The sequence below is a fragment of the Carlito syrichta genome, unplaced genomic scaffold, assembly GCF_000164805.1.
Source record: "Carlito syrichta isolate Samal-C Ts95f unplaced genomic scaffold, Tarsius_syrichta-2.0.1 Scaffold305641, whole genome shotgun sequence".
NCBI lineage: Eukaryota > Metazoa > Chordata > Mammalia > Primates > Tarsiidae > Carlito > Carlito syrichta.
In genome coordinates, this window is record NW_007249737.1 from 430,861 (window position 1) to 453,809 (window position 22,949).

The following is a 22,949-nucleotide window of genomic DNA, read 5'->3' on the forward strand; positions in this document are numbered from 1 at the left end:
GAGGCGGCGGGGTGGCCTCGGAGTCTCGGCACGGTGTGGCGTTGGGCGAGCTGCCTGAGTCTCCGAGAGGCAGTGGGTGCGGCGCTTCTGGGAGCTGGTCCAGCCGTGGGCCCGGCCGGCTGCGTGTCTCCAGCTGTCGGAAGGGCCGGACTCCCTCCTCACAGGCCTGTCCCACGGACCCCACGCGCTGTCCCTGCAGTGAGATGACCGCATCTTGGCCTGTGTCTGGGGAGGGAGGCCCTTCCTGGGAGGAGGAGCCCGGCTGCGCTCCGAGCGGCCGGGATGGAGAGGCGCCAGGTGCACCGGGCACCTGGCAGGAAGGACACCCTGCTGCCCTTCCTCACACCCTTCCCGTCTAGGGCGCTGGCCATTGCCCTCGGGGAGACTCACACTGTCCTGTGGGTTGTGGAGGACCGGCCGCGATGACCAGGGCAACATCGAGTTTTACGCCTTTCCTCCAAAGCGCAGAGCCCTTGACCCCAAGGGGCAGCTCTGTGCCTGTTCTGAGCAGCTGGACCAGGCCCTGTCAGCTGGTGGGAAGCCTGCTGTTAACTTAATGTGTTTCAAATTAAAGCCATTTGCTGTATTTATTGGGGTGATTACTGTTAAGCAGCCCCGATTAAGCAATTGAGCGTCCTCTGCTGGTGGGTCGAGTCTCCTGAAGGCCGGCCCCTGTTGTCCTGCTCAGGTCTGGCCAGGGGCTGAAAGAGCAGGTGTGCTGTTCAGATTACAGATGAATTGAAGCAGCTCCCCCCGGCACATGGCAGGTGGGTCGTAAATGGTGGCTTCTAATGGGGTGTTGGGAACAGTGTTCCAGTTCTCATCATCCTAGAAGGCACATACTTGTTGATTTTCCATCATGTTGTCTCCCCACCAGACAAGTATTACGATTGTTGTTTCCCTTGGAGAGCAGTGCAGCTAGCTCACCAAAAACAGCCTTCTGCCCAGGTTTATTTCAGGGTGTCCTCAGGTTCTTTTTGGATCTTCCTCAATTCTCCAAACTGCAGTGTTTTCTCCTTTTCCACCTTTCCTCCCTTCCACAGTCTTCACCCCTTGGCAGCATGTTTGCCCTCCGCATTGTTTGCCCCTCTCTGAGGGTGCCCCACACTGTAGTCTTGTTTGACGCTCAGTTGCATCTGTGCTTTTCCTTTCCTGCTAGAAGTGCAAGGCCCCCACCCTCGTCCCTCCCTTCCCCATTGAGCCTGGCACATGCCTGGCTCTGGGCAAGAGGCTCTACAGGTGTTAGCCCAGCCCAGGTGTTGACCCCGCCTGTGTTCCTGGCTGGCATCTGTGCTCTGCAGTCTTGTGCAGACAGCATGCATGACCCTGGTGCGTCTTCTAGGAGATAGGGTCGTCTCTGTGAATGTTCCTTAGTTTCTAGAGGGTTTCCGTTGAAACTTGTTTATAGTAAGCTGTAGGCATTTTTGATGTTTTGTTTACCTCTTCTTAATAGTTTTGATTTGTTTTTTTGGTCTGATTGCAGACACCAATTGTTTATAATCATTTTTGGGGATCAGCCAAGTGTAAACTGTAAATGATTTAAAAAGACAAGACCCACATGCCCTCGAATAGACCCACATACTCCCAGAGCTTGTTCCTATGCTGGCCCCTGCCCCAGCTCCCTGAGTGGGGTTTCCAGCCTCACCTACTGAAGCTCTGGCCTTCTGAATGCTGTGAGGTGGCCCTGCTCTTGCCAGGACATCACAGCTGGCCAGGATGTGAGCTCTGTGAGATTACTCAAATGTCAAGTGCCGTGCATCCTGGTCAGGGTGAAATTCTGGAAGGGTTTCATTGGCTGTGACAGGCGGATTACTCATTGTTTGAAAAACCTGTACAGCTTTGCTTAGTTCTCTAGGGCGCAGGAAGACACAGGGCAGAGGATTCCAGCTGTGCCCAGGGTTGCTTTGTGAGGATGGAGAGGCTGGGGTGGGAGCCGGGGGACAAGAAGTTTTGAGAATGTGCATCCATGTAGGATGGGATTTGCCCATCTTAGAGATGAAGGAACTGAGGCAGCTGGGGCAACAGACTGGTCCCTTCTCCTGTACCTGCCAGGAGAGTTGTGACCAGAAGATGGGGAGGGGGCGAGGGACCTAGGGGAGCAACTGGGGGAGGGGCATCTGGCTGAGTGAAGTGCGGCTCTCTGGGTTGGCAGAGAGTCAGCAGCAGTCAGAGGTCCAGCGCAGGAGCGGCAGAGAGCCGCAGAGCCTGGGCCAGCCCAGCTGTCCCCCGGGATGCCAGGCTTACATAGGGATCTGCCTCCTGGGCTGCCTGGATTCTCAGCATCCCTGTTCACCTCACACCTCTGGGACTGTGCTCAGGTGCTTCCTCCTTTTGAACACCTGTTCCTCTATTCGTTATCTGATTAGCCCTTGCACCCTTCAAGATGAAGCTCTGGTGGGTGCCAGTTTTGGGGGACCCACTCTGATCTCCACCCTGGTGAGCCTTTTCCTTTGATTCTCACTGTGCTGACACTGGCCCCTCTGCCAGCTGCTGGAGGGTGGGGCCATGTCTTAGTGCATGTGCCTTCAGAATGTGGCATAACACAGGACCTGGTGTGGCGTAGGACTCAGCACAAGCTTGTGGCCTGGAGGAGCTATGTGTTTGTGCCATGGGCTCTGGCATGTAAGGGAAAGCCACAGGCAGTGAGTGGTGGGGCCACTGGGCACAGCTGCTCAGACCTGCATGATTTGGAGCTTTTGCCACCCCCAGTGCCTTGTGATCATAAAGAACGCTTCATGGTGCCTCTTGACATGGGTTCTCCCACGGAAGTCATCCAGCCCGAGACTCGCCAGGAAGATCAGGTGTGTTTTGGAGATTTCTTTCTGGGTTTCAGAACTCTCCACCTTGTGTTGCCACGAATAGATACTGGGGATGTGGGAGGGCTTCACTTGTCTCCCTCACCTTAGACCTCTGGGAGATTGGGACTGGAGTGGTTGCCTGGTCTGCCCAGAGCCCCGGCTGGCAGGCAGCACCCTTGGCAGGCTCTTCAAGCCCTGCCCCCACCCTGGGGCCCTCGGCTCAGCTCAAGTATGAGAGGCAGAGTCCTGCCTAGATGTTAGACCTCCTGGGTTCCAGGTCTTCCTCTGACCCCGGCTTCCACTGGCAAGCCTTTCAGTGTCTCTGAGTGATAGTCTGTGGATCTCTTCCTGGTGTGCGTGAATGGTGCTAGAAGTTGACAAGCACACAACCTTTCCAGACGTGTCCTGAATGGGAGGCGAGAGATTGGGGGGCACTGAGGCCGTTGCTCACCCCTTTCTGGAATAGTCCCCAGAATGACCCTGACCAAGTCCTTGCTGACTCTTCTTAGCCCCTCTGGGAGGTGTGGGTTCATTTCTTGGCCTCTGTCCCAAGCCTGGCTACACTTGAGCCCTGAGGAGGGTGAGGAGTGAGGAGGGTGGAATCGCCTGAGCTCTCTCAGATGTTTATCATTATTGTCAACGACCACGACTGCCACCATCATGTGGGCTCCTAGGTGGCAGGCACCACGCTAGATCCTACTTTTGTTCCTCCATCTACTCCTCAGAGCAGCCATCTCCTAAGGAGGTGGGCGTTCTTCCCTAGGAAGAGATGGTGCCGCTGGGGATCCTGAGCCCAGAGCAGACTCAGCAGCTTGCACGGGGCCATGCGCTGTGGAGTTGCAGAGCAGGGTTGGAGCCCTGGCTTTCTGACTTCTCGACAGTGTGCCTAAATGCCGTATTGCCTGCTTATGTTGCCAGTTCATTCTTGTCCCTCCAAAGCAGAGGGTGTTCTGTGAGAGCCGGGCCCCACCAGAAGGGCTCCCGCGGTGTCCCTGTGTTGTTGCTCACTGGGTGTCCTTGTGCCCTGGTTGGCTGGTTGAGAGGCCCTGGGAGGCTCACCAAGAGCAGGGGAGTCCCAGACCTGGATGGGACAGTCCTCTCAGTCCTCCTCCAGGTTCTGCCCTGTGGCGCCACCTGGGAGCCCCTTTTGAGAATGTGGGGTCTTCTAGGGCTGCGTTTTTTGGAGTCCCACCTCTCTCGTTGGCCACAGGTCACAAGAGGTCTGGGTTGGAGGGAGTCCAGTCTCAGGTCCTGGAGTCCAGTTCCTTTGTGTTACCTGTGAGGAAACTGGGGCCCAGAGAGGCCAAAGCAACTTTCCCAAGGTCACACAGCTGGTCAGTGGACAAGGTGGACTGGGGGGCCTGGGCCTTGGCCTCGGGTTCCTGTTCCCCTTTTGACTTCTTGCCCCCACCGTCTCCCTGCCTGCATTCCCTTTTGTTTGTTTCTGAAGCCAGTTCTGGGTCTTGCTTGCCTCTGTGTGTGTGTTTGTCTTTTGCCTTTGTTCCTAGCCTGGCACATTTTTTGGGTCTCAGCCACCTGTGATGACTCTGTGGTTGCCTGTGTTTTGTGTACATTGAAAGGCTTTGATTCATACCCGCCGAGCGGCTGCTCTGACTAAAGCTGCATGACCTCTTCAGACACAGGCCCAGAGCTGCTCTGACGAGCTCCCACTGTCCCATCCCCTGGGCCTGCTCAGCCCTCTCTGAGTCTGTGCCCTCCCGTCTGATTCTGTTCCCCATTCTGGAGAACTGAGCCTATGTGGCGAAACCATGTGGGGTGAGGGACCCCGCTGCTGTCTCCCACCTGGTTTGGCATCCCTGCAACCCTGGTCCTGCTGTGTCCATCACAGGGACCTCTGGCCATTCCGCAGTGGACCCCCCATAGTGTGAGCTGGGTGCTCCGGATACCTCCTTTTATGCCTCTGTCCGACTCAAACTCTCCACCTAGAGAATGCATTCCCTCTGAAGACCTATGACCTTTATTAGTCTTTCTGATGCTGCTGTTACCTCCTGTTCTCCTGCAGTGTTGGTGAATTTGACAGACTGGGAGGCCTTGAGGGTCAGGTCCGGGTCTGATGTTTCTCTCCTGGTGCACCAGCATAGAAATGGGCGGGTGTTTCTCGAAAGAGTATGGTGCTGGCTACAGATGGGCCTGGCTCGGATTCCAGACCTACCTCATCCCTCTGGGAGACAATGGCTAGTTGCTTGCCTTCTCTGAACCACTTCCTCATCTGCAAAAGGTCATAGTAGCATCACCTACTTCTAAACATCAGCGTGGGGGTGAAATGAAGGGAATGAATGTGTGTAAAGGACCTGTTTATGCCCAGCACATACTAGGTGTCTGGTGTGGCCCTTATATGTGGCTGCCTTGTCCCCTGTGAAGGCCCTCCAGGCCTGTGTCCTGCCTTCAAGTGGCCGTACCCACCCCTAGAATGCCGTCTCTGGGTCCTGTTAGTTGGTCACTGGCTCATCCCATGTCAGGTCAGGTCTCAGTGCAGTAGTTGCACCTGCACCTGGGGTGTGCGAGCTGGCTTCCTCCATGCTCAGGTTTGTCTTACAAAGTAAAAGAGCATGCTTGATACTGAAATCCCATGGTCCTTTTACTTCATTATGTCCTGTGTACATGTCAAGTAAGAGTGTGGTAGAGACTGAGCCCATGGGGGAGTTGAACAGTGTCACCCCATGAGAGGACACAGCTTATAGGACACAGCCTATTCCCTGGGCTGTGGTGGGGAGAAGGTGTGAGAAAGTGGGGGAAGAAAGTGCTTAGAGTGGGGGGACAGATGGGGTGCAGTGAACGGGCCCCACCGAGAGCCCTTCGTGACCCACTTCTGCAGAGAGTGGAAAGCTGTGTATCTCGTTCTAACACTCCATCTTCATTTTCCCATGCTCTCTCTAGGCCCTTGTCTCTGGCAGGCCTAACTTACAGAGCAGGGGAATTTTGTTCTCTGCTCATTTCACTTCATAGAGACCCGCACATGGTGGGTGTGTCACGCACATCCCTCCATCATGCTCTCGTGTCTTGTGTATATTGTTCATATGACTGCAGCATAAGCTATCGATATGTTTCTTTTGTAGGTCATTCTGTGAGTTTCTGGGTTTTCATACTATAAATAACACTCCAGAGAACATCTCTGGGGATATATATTTTTTTTCCTTTTGAATCGTTCCCAGGAAGCCTTCCTTGACCCTTCACAAGGGACACTCTCCAGTCTTATGTGGCTCTGAGCCCACAAGTTAGCATATGAGGGTCAGGACCAAGCAGTGGTGTTCCACAGGGCTCATGCGCTTGGCTTTTCATCAGGAGGAGTTTTGCCTGCTAGTTGACATGACACAGCCCTACTTTCTCTCATGTGGAATTTGATTTTTCAGACATTAAATAATTTTTTTTTCTTTTTTTGTGAGTTGGGATCATAGTCTGTCATCCAGGCTGGAGGACAGTGGTGCGCTCACGGCCACTGTAGCCTCGACCTGCTGGGCTCAGGCAATCCTTTCACCTCAGCCTTCCAAGTAGCTGGAACTACAGGCGCATGCCACCATGCCCAGCTAATTTTTTGATTTATTGTAGAGATGAGGTCTCCCCAGGTTGCCCAGGCTGGTCCCGAACCCGTGGGCTCAGGCAGTCCTCTCACCTAACATGAAAGAATTTAAATGATGAAACAAATCAAAACAAAAAAATATAGAAAAAAATTGTAACAAGCATTTCTGTTCTCACTATATAGGTTAAATAGATGTTAACATTTTGCTGTATTTGCTTAAGATTCTTCTTTTAAAGGAACAAAATTTTACAGCTAAGCCCATCTTATTTCTTTCCCATCCTACTCCTTCCAGAGGTATTTACCATCACAAATGAGAGGTTAGAGTGGCTTGTGCAACTTTCTTTGTTTCTGTACTTTCACCACTTATGTGTATGTATAAAATATATGTATTGTTGCTTTGCATGTTTTAAACAGTTATGAAAACACTCTTAACTGGGCTCGGTGGCTTAGCCTGTAATTCCGTGCTTTGGGAGGCTGAGGTGAGTGGATTGCCTGAGCCCGCGGGTTCAAGACCCGCCTGGGCAAGTTGGCGAGACCGCATCTCTACAATCAATCAAAAAATCAGCCGGGTGTGGTAACGCATGCCTGTAATTCCAGCTCCTCGGAAGGCTGAGGCGAAAGGATCGCCGGAGCCCAGAAGGTCGAGGCTGAGGTGGCCAGGAGCAGCCACTGCACTCCAGCCTGGGCGACAGAGTGAGACTCCAACTCGAAAAAAAAAAAAAAAGAAAACACTCTTATGTATCTTTTTTTCATTTAACATTATGATTTTGAGATTTATCCCTGCTGATACATGAAAGTCTCTTTTGGTCCGTTTAACTGCTGTGCAATATGTCATTAGAGGTGAATCTCAGTTTATCCGTTTTCCCTTTGAGAGATGGCTAGGCGGTTGCCACTTTTTTGTCACCACAAGCATTGCTGTGGTGAGTACCCAGGCACACACCTGTGTACACAGCATTCCGTGAGTCTCTGGGGTCACACCTGTCCAGGGGTGCCTGCATCCTCAGGTTGGTGGGACCCTGCTGGGCTTTCCTCCAGGTGACTCGTCTCTGTCCCACCCCTTCTTCTCCGCAGCACTCCCTTTTTTGGTGTGGATGCTGCTGCCTTTGAGACAGGAGTAGAAACTTGGGGGCAGTGTTGGGAATAGGATTGGAGGGAAACTTCTAGGGCAGATGCGAGGGGCTTAGTGCCACTGTCAACTTCCTGGTTGTGCAGGCACTTGGGCCAACCTTCCTAGCGTTTTCAGAATCTCTGTGGTGGCTGGCAGGGGGGAGGGCACATCCAGCCAGAGGTGGAGTAGCCTTTTACTCAGGTCCAGCCGGACTCCATCCTGAGCCTCAGCCTTACCTTGGTCTGTCCTTGCCTCGCTCTCCTCAGGGTGGGTTCAGGGCTGTATGAGAAGCCCTGAGAGCCTGGCCTGATTCCACCTCTGTGTTTCTGACAGGGAAAGTGGGGCTGGCAAGGTACAAAGGAGCTAGCCACAGGTTACACAGCAAGTCCCTTGAGGGAATTTGTATGGTCTCTTGCTTTATGCTTGTTGCTTACCCACTTTGAGTTTTGCACTGAGCAAGTGGCCTCCATTTTCCTAGACAAAGGCTGGTAGGCCCAAGCCCTGGGGAGTCAGCAGGTCGGGGCAGGGGTGGAGGACCTGACCTGCAGAGCCACCGTAGCCTAGTGCTCTCTTGACCTGGCTGTCTCCTCCCTGCAGTGTGGGCTGTGCTCAGTTAAATGGCCTGTGCTTTCATGTAGCTTTAGGGAATGTCCTCAGATCCTAAGGGCTTACTGCTGGTGTAGATTTATGCTGGCAGAAGAAAGCTTAGGCTGCCACTCAGGGATCATTCACAAAAGCCAGAAGCAAAGGAGCACTGCTTTCTTTGAGATAAGCATTTTTTTCTTTTGTCGGGGAGAGGTTGGGGTCTCACTCTGTCACCCAGGCTGGAATATAGTACCATGATGATGTCTCACTGCAACCTTGACCTCCTGGGCTCAGGCAGTCCTCTCACCTCGATCTCCCAAGTAGCTGGGACTACAGGCATGTGTCACCATACTTGGCTAATTTTTTGATTTTTTGGTAGAAATGGGGTCTTGCTATGTTGCCCAGGCCGGGGGATGGACATTTTTAAGGTCCATGTAACTCCATCCAGAATTGCTGCTGTCTGAAGCCTTCATTCAACCAGTGTTTACTATGCATCTCCCATGTGCCAGGAACCTTGCGGGAGCTTGGTATCAGTGAGCAGAAGAGACGGAGCAGGGGAAGTGTTCCTGCCCTTGTGGCGTTTACATCCTGGCAGAAAGAAGATTCAGTGAGCTAATAAGAGTTGTCTACTTTGCTGCACAGGAGGCAGTGAAGCAGGAGTGCAAAAAGGGTTAGGTTTCATTTTGTCTCTTTGTTCCAAGAAAAGCAGATGAATAAATTATATGGTATGCTAGCAGGTGAGTAAATTATACAGTGTGTTAGCAGGATCAGAAGATCAGGAGTTGGGGGGTGGTTGTGATTTTTAATTGGATGGGCAGGGCAGCTGTCACTGAGAAGATGACACTGAGAAAAGACCCGAGGGCAGGAGAGAGCTTGCCAGACAGCGCTGGGGAAGGGCATCAGGTGGCAGGTGCAAGGGGCTGGTGTGTCCGAGGCTGCAGCGCAGTGGCCTGGGTGTGCAGAATGGGCACCAATTCAGAGGTGGCGGGAGGAGGGCAGCTCCCAGCCCACATCAGTGAGGACTGTGGCTCTGAGTGAGAGGAGGGGCTGCCTCTGCTGCTGTGTGGAGAATAGCATGAAGGGAAGACCCACTGGGAGGCCATCGTCCTGGCCCAGGGAGGTGGTGAGTGGTGCAGGGATTCCGGATCCATCAGGAAGAGGGCAGTTACTAGATGGGATGCTGAGTTTTTCTCCATTCCAGCTTATTCAAACGTGGACTTGAAGTATGTGGCATCAGGAGGGCTGCAGACAATACACTGACCTCTTGTGACAGGGCTGGGGTTGTGGTGGACACTCAGTGGAAGCCGGGCCCCTCAGTGAGGGAATAAAATGAGAAAAGTGAAGAGAGGGCAGTCCCTGGTGCCTGGGAGGGTGTGTGTACTCTGGGATCAGAAGGCCTGGGCTCCAGTCAGGGCCTTAGCCATCCGCCAAGTCACCTTGGGCAGGTTCCTTCACCTCCCTGGCCATGCTACCTGCTTTATAAAGGGCCTGATAATAAAGGGCGAGGATTGATGAGCCCATGTTTGCCTACATTGCTGCCTGACACACCTTTTGTTTCGTTTCTTTGTGGTCTCATGAATAGCAGATGCCAGTGTGCTGTGTGCCCAATGTGAGCTGTGTGCCTATCTTGTACCATGTGCTTGTCATGTGCCATCTGCCTGGTGTGAACCATGTGCCTGTTGTGTACCTGCCGTGTGTAGTGTGCTTGGTGGTGAGCCCTATGCCTGTCACATACCATGTGCCTGATGTGAGCCATGTGCCTGTTGTGTTCTACGTGCCTGCTGTGTGCCATGTTCCCGTCTCGTGCTGTGGCCCATCTTGTGCCATGTGGCTGTGGTGGGCCATGTGCCGGTCATGTTCCATGTGCCTGATATGTGTGTGCCATGTGCCTGATATGAGCTTTGTGCCTGTTGTGTTCTTTGTGCCTGATGTGTGTGTGCCATGTGCTTGCTGGGAGCCATGTGCCTGCCATGTGCAGCGTGGTGCTGCTTAGAGATGTACTGGTTCTGAACATCGCCCGGTGGGTGTAAACTCTTGAGGTTACAGGAAGGGATTTAGTGAAGGCTTTGATGAAGCATTAGGCGAATTAGGCGAGCAGGTTCTGACGTCAGCCGCAGGGACCCAGGAGAAGGTTAGGGGAGGCAGGGAACTCAGTGTGTTGAGTCCTCCTGGCTGCCAGTGCTGTGTGTGGCCTTTGAACATATCGCTGCACCCACAGATACGAAGGGTCTCTAAAATCAGGTCGTTTGGATGTTTCCTTCACAGTTTTCATAATGTCCTAGAACAGCTGCAGTATTACCTATTTCACATATATTTTGAATGGTTTCACCTTTTTCCCCCCTTCTATTCTTCTTAGCCTCTCCTTAGGTACTATTTGTGAAATCAAAGTTCTAAAGCATTTTTACTAATTTTTCCAGTGTTTTGTGCAACAAAATAAGTCTGTAAGTATTAAAATGGAGTCCCAGGACCTTAATTTACAGCTCTAGTTACCTGGAATCTACTGATGGAGCAGTAAGTGTGAGGTGGACATGAGGGAGGGGAGAGGGCAGACAGGTGTTGTAATGACTGGATGCCCTGGAGTAAGGACTGTGGGCCGGTGGGAGGTGTTGTAGTTTTGGAACTGTTAGTAAACTGGGTCATTCTTGAGAATGGGTATTGGAAATGACTTTAGAAACTAGCTGGCCAGTCTTCTTTTTTCCTCTTCAGCTGCTTGTGGTTCTGCCTGACACAAGTAATTATTCCTAGTACGTCCTGCAGAAGTGGTAAAAGTCACATTAGAGAGGGTCCCAACCTGTGGCTCTTTTTCTTTTCTCATAAAAACTGCACATCAGTTATTACTTTAACCTTTTCCATTTATTTTATTATTATTATTATTATTATTATTATTATTATTTGCACCAGGTTCTCACTCTGTTGCTCAGGCTGGAGTGTGGTGGCATGATTGTAGCTCACTGTATCCTTGAGCTCCCGGGCTCAGGCGATCCTTCTGCTTTAGCCTCCTGAGTAGCTAGGACTACAATCTCGTGCCACCACACCTGGCTAGTTCTTTTTTTTTTTTTTTTTTTTTTTAATGTTTTGTAGAGATGAGGTCTTGCTATGTTGCCCAAGCTAGTCTCAAACTCCTAGGCTCAAGCAATTCTCCTGCCTTGACTTCCCAAAGTGCTGGGATTACAGGTGTGAGCCACTGTGCCTGGCCTTTCCCATTTCAAACTAACAAACTGCTCCTACTGACAAAGTGAGGTATTGCAGCCCAGTTCTGCTGGACATCCTAACCAGCAGGTTAAAGGTGAAGTAAAAAGCAGATTTGGAGTAAGTCCCACCTGGAAGACTTGGAAAGAGTTCTGTCCTTTGGGAAAGGACTGGGATGGAGATGAAGAAGCACATGAGATACCAGGGACTAGGGGGATCTTGGGATGGGAAGGAACAGCCAAGTTCTCAGGTCCTGCAGGGCTCTTGCTCTGCCTTGGGATGGTGTCATGTTGCCCCTCCTCTCTGGATTCTTTGATCTCAACTCTCTCCTACCTGTGGCAAGCATTTACAGAGCCTCCACTGCACATGAGGTACTTGGCTAAGGGTGGATACATAGCAATAAGCAAGACAGGCTAGGTCCCGCCCTCATGATGTCCTACAGGCTGGTTGGGAGCTGGGAGAGACAAACTCAACACTTAAGAATATGACATGTCACCATTTGTATACCTCACCCTGATTTGTACCCCATGTCTTTAAAACAAAAATAAATAAATAATTTTTTTTTAAAAAAAGAATATGATGTGTCTGGTGGTGATAAGTGTTATGCAGGAAATGGATCTGGTAGTCAAATGTCCAGGACGACTGTGTGTGCGTACGTGAGTCTGTGTGTGTGCATGTGTGTGTTCGTTGGTGGGGGGTAGCTAATTTTTGGTGAGAAAAGATCTCAGGAGATGACATTTGAACTGATACCTGAATGGCTAGAAGGATTGGGGCATGAGAAGATTCTGGGGAATGTATTCTGAGCAGAGGGGCGAGCCAATGCAAAGGCCCTGAGGTGTACAAGTGTTTGACATGTTGGGAGATTGAAAAACTGTCAGTCTGTTAGCAGATTTCCTTTCCCTCACAGAAACATGCCTTCACATTCACAGTGCAGGTTAATGAGAAAACCATTATTTTCCCCCTAGAAATTTTTTTCTTCAATTCTTGTCGGAATCAATTACTAAGACCACACAGACTAGTAATGTGTTTGTGGGAGCTGGCCAGCCTTGGCAGGGAACTCCAGCATATTGTGGTGCCCACTTTGTTCTCGCCCACTGCCCTCAGAGCAAATCATTCTGTCATGTCTTTCTGAGGGAACCTATAGGGCTGACGACATCGTGGGGACCTACCCTTGCTCTGGGAATTCATGTACAGTGCCTCTTTGGGAATGTGCCAGGTATGTGTCAGTCCCTGAAAGACCTGCCCTACTTCTTCAGGTGTTCCCTGGTGTCCTGCCAGGATAGGAAGAGAAGGGTTGAGAGCAGGGGATTGGCTTGGGGAAATGTTATTTCTAGCTGGGAGCACATGTCCCTACTTAGTGACTTTTTCTGATACATGAATATCCCTTTGACTCAGATTGTGTTTAATCTACCTGTGGGTTTGGATTGTCTTGATAATTTTAGAAGCACAGTTTGCAAATAGGTAAACCTAAGCATGAAAAGCCTGGAAGGAACCTTCTGGGTGGGCTCTGGGCAGCCCCCTGCAGAGGCAGGATCAAGGTGTGAGCTGAGTGTAGCAGGAGGAAGGGCCTGACCATCACAGAGCCTGACAGGTCCGATTAGTGTCTGTGGTATCTTAAGACTGTGTAAATGCAGAACAAATCAAATCTAGATATTCTTGGATGGAAACACACTTTAACTTTATTGGAATGTGGGTAATAACAATGTCAACCAATCTTTATTGAACTCCCACTGTGTTCCTCATAAGAGCCCCATGAGGCAGTCATCCTGACTCTTTCTCATTTTGCAAATGAGTTAGGGTATCTAAGTATTTTGACCATCGTTGCCAGGTGCCTAGGTGGCATCTTCGCATCTGAACCCAGAACTGGGCTTTTCTTGACATGTCGCTCTGCCTGTTGAGTCTCAGGAGTCATTGACTCCCCATTGCTGGAGTAATTCCAGCCCAAACTGAATGCCTACCGAACTGGGATGATAACTCCATGGGGGGGCATGCTTGCCAGCCAGCATTTCTGCTAATGATGACATGCTTTCCTGCTGAGTCCAGATGTTGCTGCCGAATCCTTCCTACCCAGCACTCCAGGCAGCCCCTCAGAACAAGTCAAAACCTATTTGTTGTTCCTGCAGCATTGGGAGCACCAGAAATGCTGAATTTGGGTAGGTTTCCCTGAGCTGTGCAAGGTCACCCTCCCTTCCAACAGCCCTTCAGGGGATAGCCTCTGGCTGAGCATGGGGCAGAGACAACGGCAATCCTTAGCCTCTGGCCGAGCTGTGGCACTGCCTCCTGCATCTGAGGAGCTGCTGTTTTCCAAGCAGTCTTTGGGCTTTCCTGGAAACCTGGCATCTTCCTGTGCTCAGGGCCAGCCCCTGCTGCCTCCCTACTTGGCTCCCAGTGGGGCAGGCCAAGTGATAAATGAGCTTTCTCTGCCCTGTTGCACTAAGGAGTTGGCCTGACTTCATGTCCCCGGTGAGTGTTTAGAGGAGCAGTGTGCTGGCTCTCAGGCTTCTCTGTGCCAGCACATAGAAGGCAGGTCGGCAAAGACACCTGCTCCTGCCTGGCACCAGGCTCTGCCGTGACTGGCAGCTTCAACCTCCCTGTGTTGGAAGTGTCAAGAATGTGCTGTGCATGGTAGAATACAAGGCAGACTCACCCCTGCTTCCCCCTCCTCCCCAACTGTCCTGTTCAAAAGAGTTGTCTTTCCAAAGTTTTTTTTTTAAATTTCACATAGCATCTCGCTATTACATACTTTATTTTGAACAACAAAGTACCTTTTGAGGATACCTTAGTCTGAAAAAAAACCTCAGTCATTACTGAATTTAGATGCTTCTAGATGCCACTTGTCAGAATTAAAGGTAAGTGTAGGCAAAAAAGCCGGGCTCGGTGGCTCAGCCTGTAATCCCGCGCCTTTGGGAGGCTGAGGTGAATGAATTGTCTGAACCCGCAGGTTTGAGACCCGCCTGGGCAACTTGGAGAGACCTCATCTCTACAATAAATAAAAAAATTAGCTGGGCGTGGTAGTGCACGCCTGTAGTTCCAGCTACTTGGAAGGCTGAGGCGGAAGGATCGCTGGAGCCCAGCAGGTCGAGGCTGCGGTGGCCGGAAGTGGCCACTGCACTCCAGTCTGGGCGACAGAGTGAGACTCCAACTCAAAAAAAAAAAAAAAAAGAGTAGGCAAAAGAAATTTAACACATAGTTAATCATTGTTTCTGGGTTGAATGGGGGTTCTGATCTCCTAATTACAACTGTGGAATATAACTGTGGAACCTCTGTGTTGTAAACAAGTCTGTTACATATACTAATAAAAGGAAGATTAGTAAATGGCTGCGAATATATGATTATGGGCCGATGAAAAACCAACTGCTTTAATGATATGGAGCACAGGTTCCTGTGGGTTGGGTAACATTTCCAATAATAACATCCTATATAAATTTACAACTAACTATATCCAACACATTTTAAACAACTGGCACAATTAATGTGCTCTCAGTGACTCGATTTAGGATTGATAAAGGTGTTACTGTTAACGCACCTGAAGGGTTTGGAAAGAAATTATTTATTTAGTAAGCTATGTGTGGAAAAAAGTATTTATAATCAGCGGGATTTATTTTAAATGTTCATATGTAAGCAAATTAATAAAACATACAAATAGTAATTTGGCTTTTTTGTCTACACCCTTAAAAATCATATATTCCAATTTGGTACAAACATTGTTTTGGATTTTCTCAATGACGAGTTGCCTTCAATGTGGGAGTCACTTTATATTCCTGTTACTCTTCCTGTAGCTCCTGAGTGGGGAGCCTGAGGGAAGGATGGAGGGGTGAACTTTCCTCTCTCCTCCTCCTCCCTCTCTTTTCCTCTCTCCACCCTTGCTTTGCTGCTCAGGGCCAGGCACAGAATGTGGTCTGGGCTGGGGCCCCAGAGTATGCCAGACTCTACTCTGTCCTTGGGGAGACTGGTTTTAGACTTTGGGAAGTCTGGGCGTTTTGATTTACACTTGCAGTGCCTGTACTTTGCTTCTTACTGCATAAAGCCTATCCCATGCAACATATTCATTTATCTTTAAGTAGATTTATTATATGAAATATGCATTGGAGCAGCCTCGCAGTACGGCATCTGGAACAACGTACTGAGTACAGTTTGTCCTCATAAATCTATTAACGTGGATGGGATGCAGTTGTCTCCAGGGAAGCGTTGGGGTGAGATGGGGCTGGCAGGGGCACACATTGGCTGCAGATGCCCCTTTACCTCCTCTCACTTGGCCGTGGCAATCTCTGCCCTGTATGCACACATGTATACATTCTTTCTCTTTCTTTTTGATGAACATTGAGGCTTCTGCTTCTGTGAGAACCCTCTTGGCTTCCAGCTTCTTGTGTAACTGCAGCTTCCAGGGATAGTTTGGAGGTGTGGTGAGGCTCAGAGGGAAAAGCTGGCCCATGGTTGAAGGCTGAGCTGAGAGGGGAGGGGATTCAGGTGATGGGAGGGGTGGGATGCTAACACAGGAATAAGTGCAGCGTGGCAACACCTGGGCTAGGTGCTTATCCCAGATAATCCTGACAGACACTATGGGAGGTAGGTGTTGTCATTTCTGAACTACCCACGAAAAAATGAAGCCTGGGAGAGGTTTAGCAACCTGCTGGAAATGCAGTGCATTCAGTTTATGGCCTATTGTGTGGCCAGGGGCTGTGGATGCAGGGCACAGAGGCAGTGACAGCCTCTGGCCTCAAGGAGTACCTTGTTTGGCAGGCGTAGAAACAGAACCCTGTAGAATGAGTCATTCAGGGTAAGTGGAGCCCCTGTGTGATTAGGATATAGGAGGCTGTGGGAAGGCTGGCGAGGAAGATTGGAAAGCTGGACAGGAGTTTGCCAGGCTGGAGAGGGAGTTGCAGATCGTAGGAAGAGCAGTACAGACCTACAAGGACGTAGGACGTACAGGTGTGGTAGCAGGTGAGGGCCTGCCTGGTTCAGTTCTGTCCGGTCACAAAGGAAGGCAAGGGCAGGAGAGGCAGCCAAGCCACTATTGCAGGCCCTTGCCAGGGAATTTGAATGGTAGCCGAGGGCAATGGGGAGCCATCGGAGTTTGAAGCCAAGGGAAGAGAGAAGTGAGTATATATGTTTGACTCTAGGGGAACAACAGAGGCTGTTTGGAAGGTGGGAGGCAGGAGGTAGAGGGGTGAGATGGAGTGAGGGAGGAGGGCATGGGAGGCAAGAGGCGTAATTTGGGATTTCTGTTGGGAAATAGCAGGAACTGGTCTGGATTCTCTATCTGAGAAAAAGCTAAAAAAAATAAAAAAGCCAGCTGGAAAACAGTATATTAGAAGAGAAATATCAAGACATTTAAAACAAAGATAAAAGACTTAAAGAGTTACATACGGAGGAAGACCCCAAAAAACCCAGAATTTATTCATAAAAAGTTGTATATTCTTACATGTTTAAACTTCAGTCACCTTCAAGGTGCTCTCCATTTGATGCAATACACTTATTGAGACACTTTTTCCACTGCTCAAAACAGTTTTTGAACTCATCAATTTAGATGCCTTTTAGTGCTTTTACCATTTTTGGTTTCACCTCTTTCATATCGGCAAAACATTTCTCTCTGAGGATTTTTTTCATCCGGGGAAATAAAAAAAAGTCTCTTGAGGTGAGATTGGTGACAAGGGAGGGCAGGGCTTGGGGGTCATGCCATTTTTGGTCAAAAACTGCTGAACACTCAGCATGGTGTGGGCAGGTGTGCTCGTCAATCAACCATCATGAAATGGGCAAACACGTTGAAAGAATCTCCAAAAACAAAAATTCACTGAAGCTGAACATAACCTCTCGCAACAATACTAGCTGGTCTGCTAATGTTGATGTGTTCCTAGTACTTACCTAGAGGGGGAAGCCTGTGCTGCAAGGTACCCATCCTGCAAAAGATAATTCCGTTTTTTTGAGTGTCCCCCTTATAAAACACGTTTTAGGGAACGATGAGGATCAATACAGTATAAAAATTTTTCTAAGTTTAGTAGTGTTTTAGAGGCCGGGCTCAGTGGCTCAGCCTGTAATCCCAGCACTTTGGGAGGCGAGGGTTAGTGGATTGCCTGAGGCCGTGGGTTCGAGACCAGCCCGGGCAACTTGATGAGACTGCGTCTCTACATTAAATCGAAAATTAGGTGGGTGTGGTAGTAAGCACCTATAGTTCTGGCTGCTTGGAAGGCTGAGGTGGAAGGATTGCCAGAGCCCAGCAGGTCGATGCTAGGGTGGCCGTGAATGTGTCACTGCACTCCAGCCTGGGTGACAGAGTGAGACTTCAACTCAAAGAAAAAAAATAGTGTTTTAGAAATTAAAGGAGACCCATGAATAAATGCAAACATGAGAGCTAAGAGAAATATAGTTTAAAAAGAAATATGAGAGAAATAAGAAATATGAGAAATAAGGAAAATACAGGCCAAAAGCAGAAACAAAAACAGAAAAGCAGACATGGCTCTGGAGGTGTGAGGAGTATAGGTGACACCATGAGACTCGGGCAGAAAGGGAGAGGGAAAGGACAAAGGTAAGTGATGGAACAGAGCCCACGTAGTGGAAAACGCGGGCACCACCTACACCTGTCCTTTCTCTTGCTGTCATGGCGGCTGACCACGTACACAGGTCAGTTGGGGCTTCATGTGACTTCACCTTTTGCTGCTGGTACCTGTTCAGGTGGGTTCTTGGGAGTCAATGTGGTGGTGGTTGAGCAGCCAGGTGGCAGCGAGACAGGCCTGTCCTGTTAGGCACCAGAGATAATGATGGTGCCTGACTCCTAGGAGTGCTGAGGAAGGAGGAGGAGGGACACCCAGGCTTCCGGCGTGAGGACCTCTTGTGTGTCGATGCTGTGGGGACACATAGAGCAACAGGAGGAACTTGCAGACATGTGTGAGCCGAGTGTGTGGTCATTTGGTATCATGTAAGGCTGGGGCTACATGTGGGATGTACTTCTAATCTTCTGGAAGGGTGTCAGGCAAGGAAAACCAATCAGGGTCCTGTGAATACTCTTGTCTACTCCAACGCTGGTTGAGCCAATGCCTCCCTCCTTTGTCTGTCACTGTTAAGGAAGAAGGATGTGTTTGTGGTGGACAGAGTGTGTGCTGGGAAGTGGGAGCCCAGGCTCTAGTTCTGACCATGCTTCCTAGCTGTGTGACTTCGGATGGGCATAACCTCTCTGAGTGTCTGCTTTGTAACTGAGAGGCTGAAATAGTGATGTGTGCCTCAGCCAAGTCCTGGGTTGTCACGGGAATCAGTGTATATATGTGAGAGCGTTTTGTAAATTGCAAAGTGCAGCAGCTAGTGACACCCCTAGGCTTCTGAGTGCTTTGAGGAAAATGGTACCTGGTCCTTACACATCTCACAATGCCTCCAGAGTGTCTCAGAGGCTCAAGAAATGCTGATTGAGTTGGTGGGTGAGCACTGAGCACTTTCCAGGTTCTGTTTTCCAGCGGCCAGATCCTTTTGTTCACACTCTTAGATGAGGGAGGTAGAGTTGGAGCGTCTCACTGGCCTGTGGAATGGACACAGTGGCCCACCAGGAGGTGGCAATACCCGAGGCAGTATTAGTCTCCCAGATAGACTGAGGACCAGACACTAACATGGTTTCTAGTCACTGGGCACAGAACTGCATTCAGGGTGGCTCAGCCTGAAATTCAAAAGCAGGAAGCTGACTGTCCTGTCCCGTTCCCTGTCCTCACTCCTACTTCTCTCCCACTGCTTACCCCGCACATGCCTGTCTATACGCCCTCCCCACACAATGTCCCTGTCCCACAGCTAGCCTCTGCATAGCCCTGACCCTGATTCCCCATTGTTCCGCATCTCCTTAAGTCACCCACGTCCTCTAGACCCTGGTGGATGTTGGGGAGTTGAGCTCAGGGTGAGAGCCAGTTTGCTGAGCCTGATTTGCTGATTTCCTTGTGCCCTGCCGCAGGTCATCTTCCATGATGTTGCTGTGCTGACCGACAAGCTCTTTCCCGTGGTGGAGGCCATGCAGAAGCACTTCAGTGCTGGCTCAGGGACCTACTACAGCGACTCCATCTTCTTCCTCTCAGTCGCCATGCATCAGATCATGCCCAAAGGTAACCAGGACTTCTAGGAGCACCAGCCCCTGGGTGTTTCACGTTTGCATCCATCTCCCTGGCTCCGACACTGCTAGGGCCCTGTATCAGAGAAGAGGTCCACAGAGTGTGCACAGGAGGGCGAGGGAGGCAGTCCAGCCCTGTGTCCCTCAGAGCTTCCCATACAAGAACCAAGAACAGTGGCTCCTGGGGCCTATTTGTGAGGACCCAGTGTGCGTTGTGCAGTATGGGGTCTCTGGGCTCCAGCTCTGACTCTGCCTTTTGTACACATACCCCTGCCCTCCATACTTAGTTTATTCATCTGAAAAATGGCAAGTTGGACTAGATGATCCTCCATCTAAATTTGTGATCCTGTTATTTCTAGTTTGAATCCATTTTAGTCTGATTTTAAAATATCAAATCTAGATATGAGAGGTACAAATTATGACAAAGTAGGACTTTTTATGAAACTCTGATGCAGAGTTAAAAGAATTTTCTGGACCTCTTTCCCAAGGAAGGAGAGATGCAGTTGTCCGGGCTGCGAGATATAGTTGTCTTGTATGTGGTAGATTCAGCTTGTGTGGCAGGTCTGGTTGTCTTTGGACTGGAAGCCTTGGAGGGTCTAATTCATGGGGTGTCTCTGGCTTCTGGCTTCTCCTGATGATCCTTGATTGGTTCTGGAGCCATGGGTCGTGCCCAGCTACTGGTCATGGAACTGAGGCTCTTAGGGGTGATAAGGAGTGTTTGGGGCCTTAGGGTAGCAGTTATCTGAACTGTGGCTGGTTGACTTTTTCAGCAGTTTACCAGGCAGGACCTGACAGCTGGGGGACAGCCAGGCCATTCATTTGGTGGAACCCTGCTGATCTGGTCCAACATACCAGAAGTGACAGAGAGGGAGCCTTGTGAACCAGGGACTCAGACGTTGAAAGTCGAAGCTCTCTTCCCATTGGCAGGTGGTCCAACAAAGAGAAAAGCAAGCCTATCCATTCTGGCTGGGACTTCGTCTCCACAGATAAGTTTCAGCACCATGGCAGCCTCTGCGTGTTCTCCTATATGTAAGGCAAGGGCTCAGGGGGCTCCACTGAGGGGGAGTCTGCAGAAGTGAGGAGATGAGCTCAATGAATGGAACAGGGAGAAGAGCTAACATTTGTGGACCTCTGCAGTGACCCAGGTCAGATCACCGAGCCCTCCCACCCATCCTGTGGGGTTACAGGTAGAGCTGAAGGTGACCTGCCTGGGGTTATACAGCCATTTAAGTGGCAGAGCTGGGACTGGAACCCTGGTCTGTGTGGCATGGAGGCTTGCTTCTCCAAATAGCAGTTATTTCTGTCCCATCAGGTAACCCATATGTGACCTCTCTGGGCAGGCCAGAGAGCTGTGGGTGGCTCTGATTGAGGAGGGTGTGGTTCTGTTCTAGATTCTAGGGGGAGATAAATGTAGCTGCCAGTCCCAGCCCTGCCACTAGCCACTGGTGTGCCTTCGACTGAGCCACTTTGTCTCCCTAGGCCTCAGTTTCCCCACCTGTCAAATGAAAGGCTGCACCAGGGAGCTGTTTCCCCTTGCCTTCCAAAGAGTCCAGGGCTTATGGGAATCCCCCTAGGAGTTTCTGTGGTTCCTGGAGTGGGGGTGGCAAGGTGGGGAAGGAGGCAGCCTAATCTCCCTTCACCTCCCTGACTCCTGCCTCGCTCCCTGTCGGCTGTTAGCCTGCTTGTCATCGTGTGCTCAACTCTAGGCCAGGGAGAACTGGCATTTGTGATGCTTTGGGGTCCCCAGAGGCAGCTGAAAAACTGCTCCTTGTTTGTCAGGGAGGAGAAGATACTTCTTCCCACAGCTGTAGGAGAGCCAGGCAGCGCCCTGTGCAGGGCAGATGACAAGAGTCAGGGAGCTCCCAGGCTGCCTTTCCTCTGGCTTCCCAAGCGTTGAGAATCACACCAGGAAGTGATTCTGGGGGCGACATCTGCAGAGAAAAGGCTTCGGCCAGAGCCCTGCTCTCAATGCAGTAAACGGATTAGATGATCAGTGTCCCTCTAGGTGCAGCCCTTCCTCTGAGGGCCCTTGGTCAGGAGCTGGAGAAGGAGTCCTAGACGTGTTTTGGGCAGAACCAAACACTGCCCAGAGAGGTCACGAATGGGCCACCTGATGGGACAGAAATAGCTGCTATTTGGGGAAGCAGGCTTCCACACCAGACAGACCAGAGTTGCAGTCCCGGCTCTGCCACTTAAATGGCTGCATAACCCTGGGCAGGTCACATTCAGCTCTACCTGTAACCTCACATGACAGGTGGGAGGGTGCAGTGAGCTGACAGAGCTGCACCAGGGTCACTGCAGAGGACCACAAATGATCATGTGTTTTCATTTTTACTCATGCCCGAGATCCACTTCCTAAGAAAAGAGTTATTAGGAGTTACTAAGATTTGATAGTGATAAAATAAACGAGCAACCCTGACGTTTCCTGTGCATCTGGGACGTGTTCTGCCAGGAAATCTGGCTGCGACAGGACACTTGGCAGCTCTGGGGAGTTCCTACTGGGCAGGAGCATTTGGAATTCCTGCAGTTCTCGGAAGGACACTTTGTTTTCAGACATCATCAGTGCTCTTGAGTTTACAGTGATTCTTTATTGCTGCCTTTTTTGTATTCATTTTTGTTTTTAATTGTAGAAATTACTGTTGCTTTGTGCTTTGGCTGATGTTTTGCTCTAGTATAATTGCTGCACTCTTGCTATTTTGTTTCTTTTGCTGCATTCTTTTTTTCTTTCCCCAAGTAAGAATGGAGGCGCTAACTGCTGGGGGCTGTGCCCTTGGTCCCGTCCAGAAAGGCTGGGCCAGAAAAAACGTGTGCTCCTGAGTTATGTCTCGTAGAGGTCCCGTCTGGTATTTGCCCTAGAAATCCAGATTATTTCTCTGTGTGTAAGCTTCTCCGACCCCCTTTCCCTTCTGTAGCATAAGGGTCATCCTTCCATAGTTATACTACTTTTAAAATATGTTTACTTCTTTTTCTATTTTATGAATAACACTCATTCATGAAAGAATATCTGAAAACATCATTAAAGTAGAAGAAAAGATTAATTGTATGCTACTATGTGAACATCATCATTGCTAATTCTTCATTTTCTTCTAGAATATTCCCTAGAAAGTGAGAATGGAGTATGGGGATGGGGTGGGCCTGAGCCCTTAGTCCCACCCAGGAAGGCTGGGTCATGAAGCTTTATAAAAATTTAGGTAAAGTAGGAGTTATACTATATATTCAAATCATCCTGAGTCATTTTTTTATATATGAGGATTTGAAATTGAGCCTTCATTTCCATTAAAAAAAAGTAAACAATGATACAAATGAAGCTGTATCATGATTTTTTCAGTTAATGTCACATTACCATTTTCTCTGTAATTATAGTCTTTGAACATTTTTTGAATGGTTCCACTGAGTAGTTGAGCCTTAATTCATATGATATTTCTCTGTTTTCAGCTAGCAAGATGCTTTCTAGTTTTTCTAATTTCATAAGTTATACTATGATGAATATTCACATGCATAAAGATTATTTTCTCTAATTAGGATTCTTTCCTAATGATACCTCCCAAGGGTAGAATTACTGGGCCAAAGGTGATCCTTACAGACTAGGGTTGCTGGCTCCTGAGTGAGGCTGTACAGTTTTCATTTTCTTTTTTTTTCTTTCTTTCCTTTTCT

General features: G+C 49.8%; 1 protein-coding gene across 1 annotated transcript in view; it reads left to right on the top strand.

Annotated features, from left to right (window-relative positions):
- The window catches only part of XXYLT1 (xyloside xylosyltransferase 1), a 189,446-nt gene that overhangs the window by 13,823 nt on the left and 152,674 nt on the right, over positions 1–22,949 (top strand). The window contains exon 2 of the mRNA XM_008061926.2: positions 19,143–19,290. Within this exon, the coding sequence (XP_008060117.1) occupies positions 19,143–19,290 (148 nt within the window). The remainder of the gene's footprint in view (positions 1–19,142; positions 19,291–22,949) is intronic.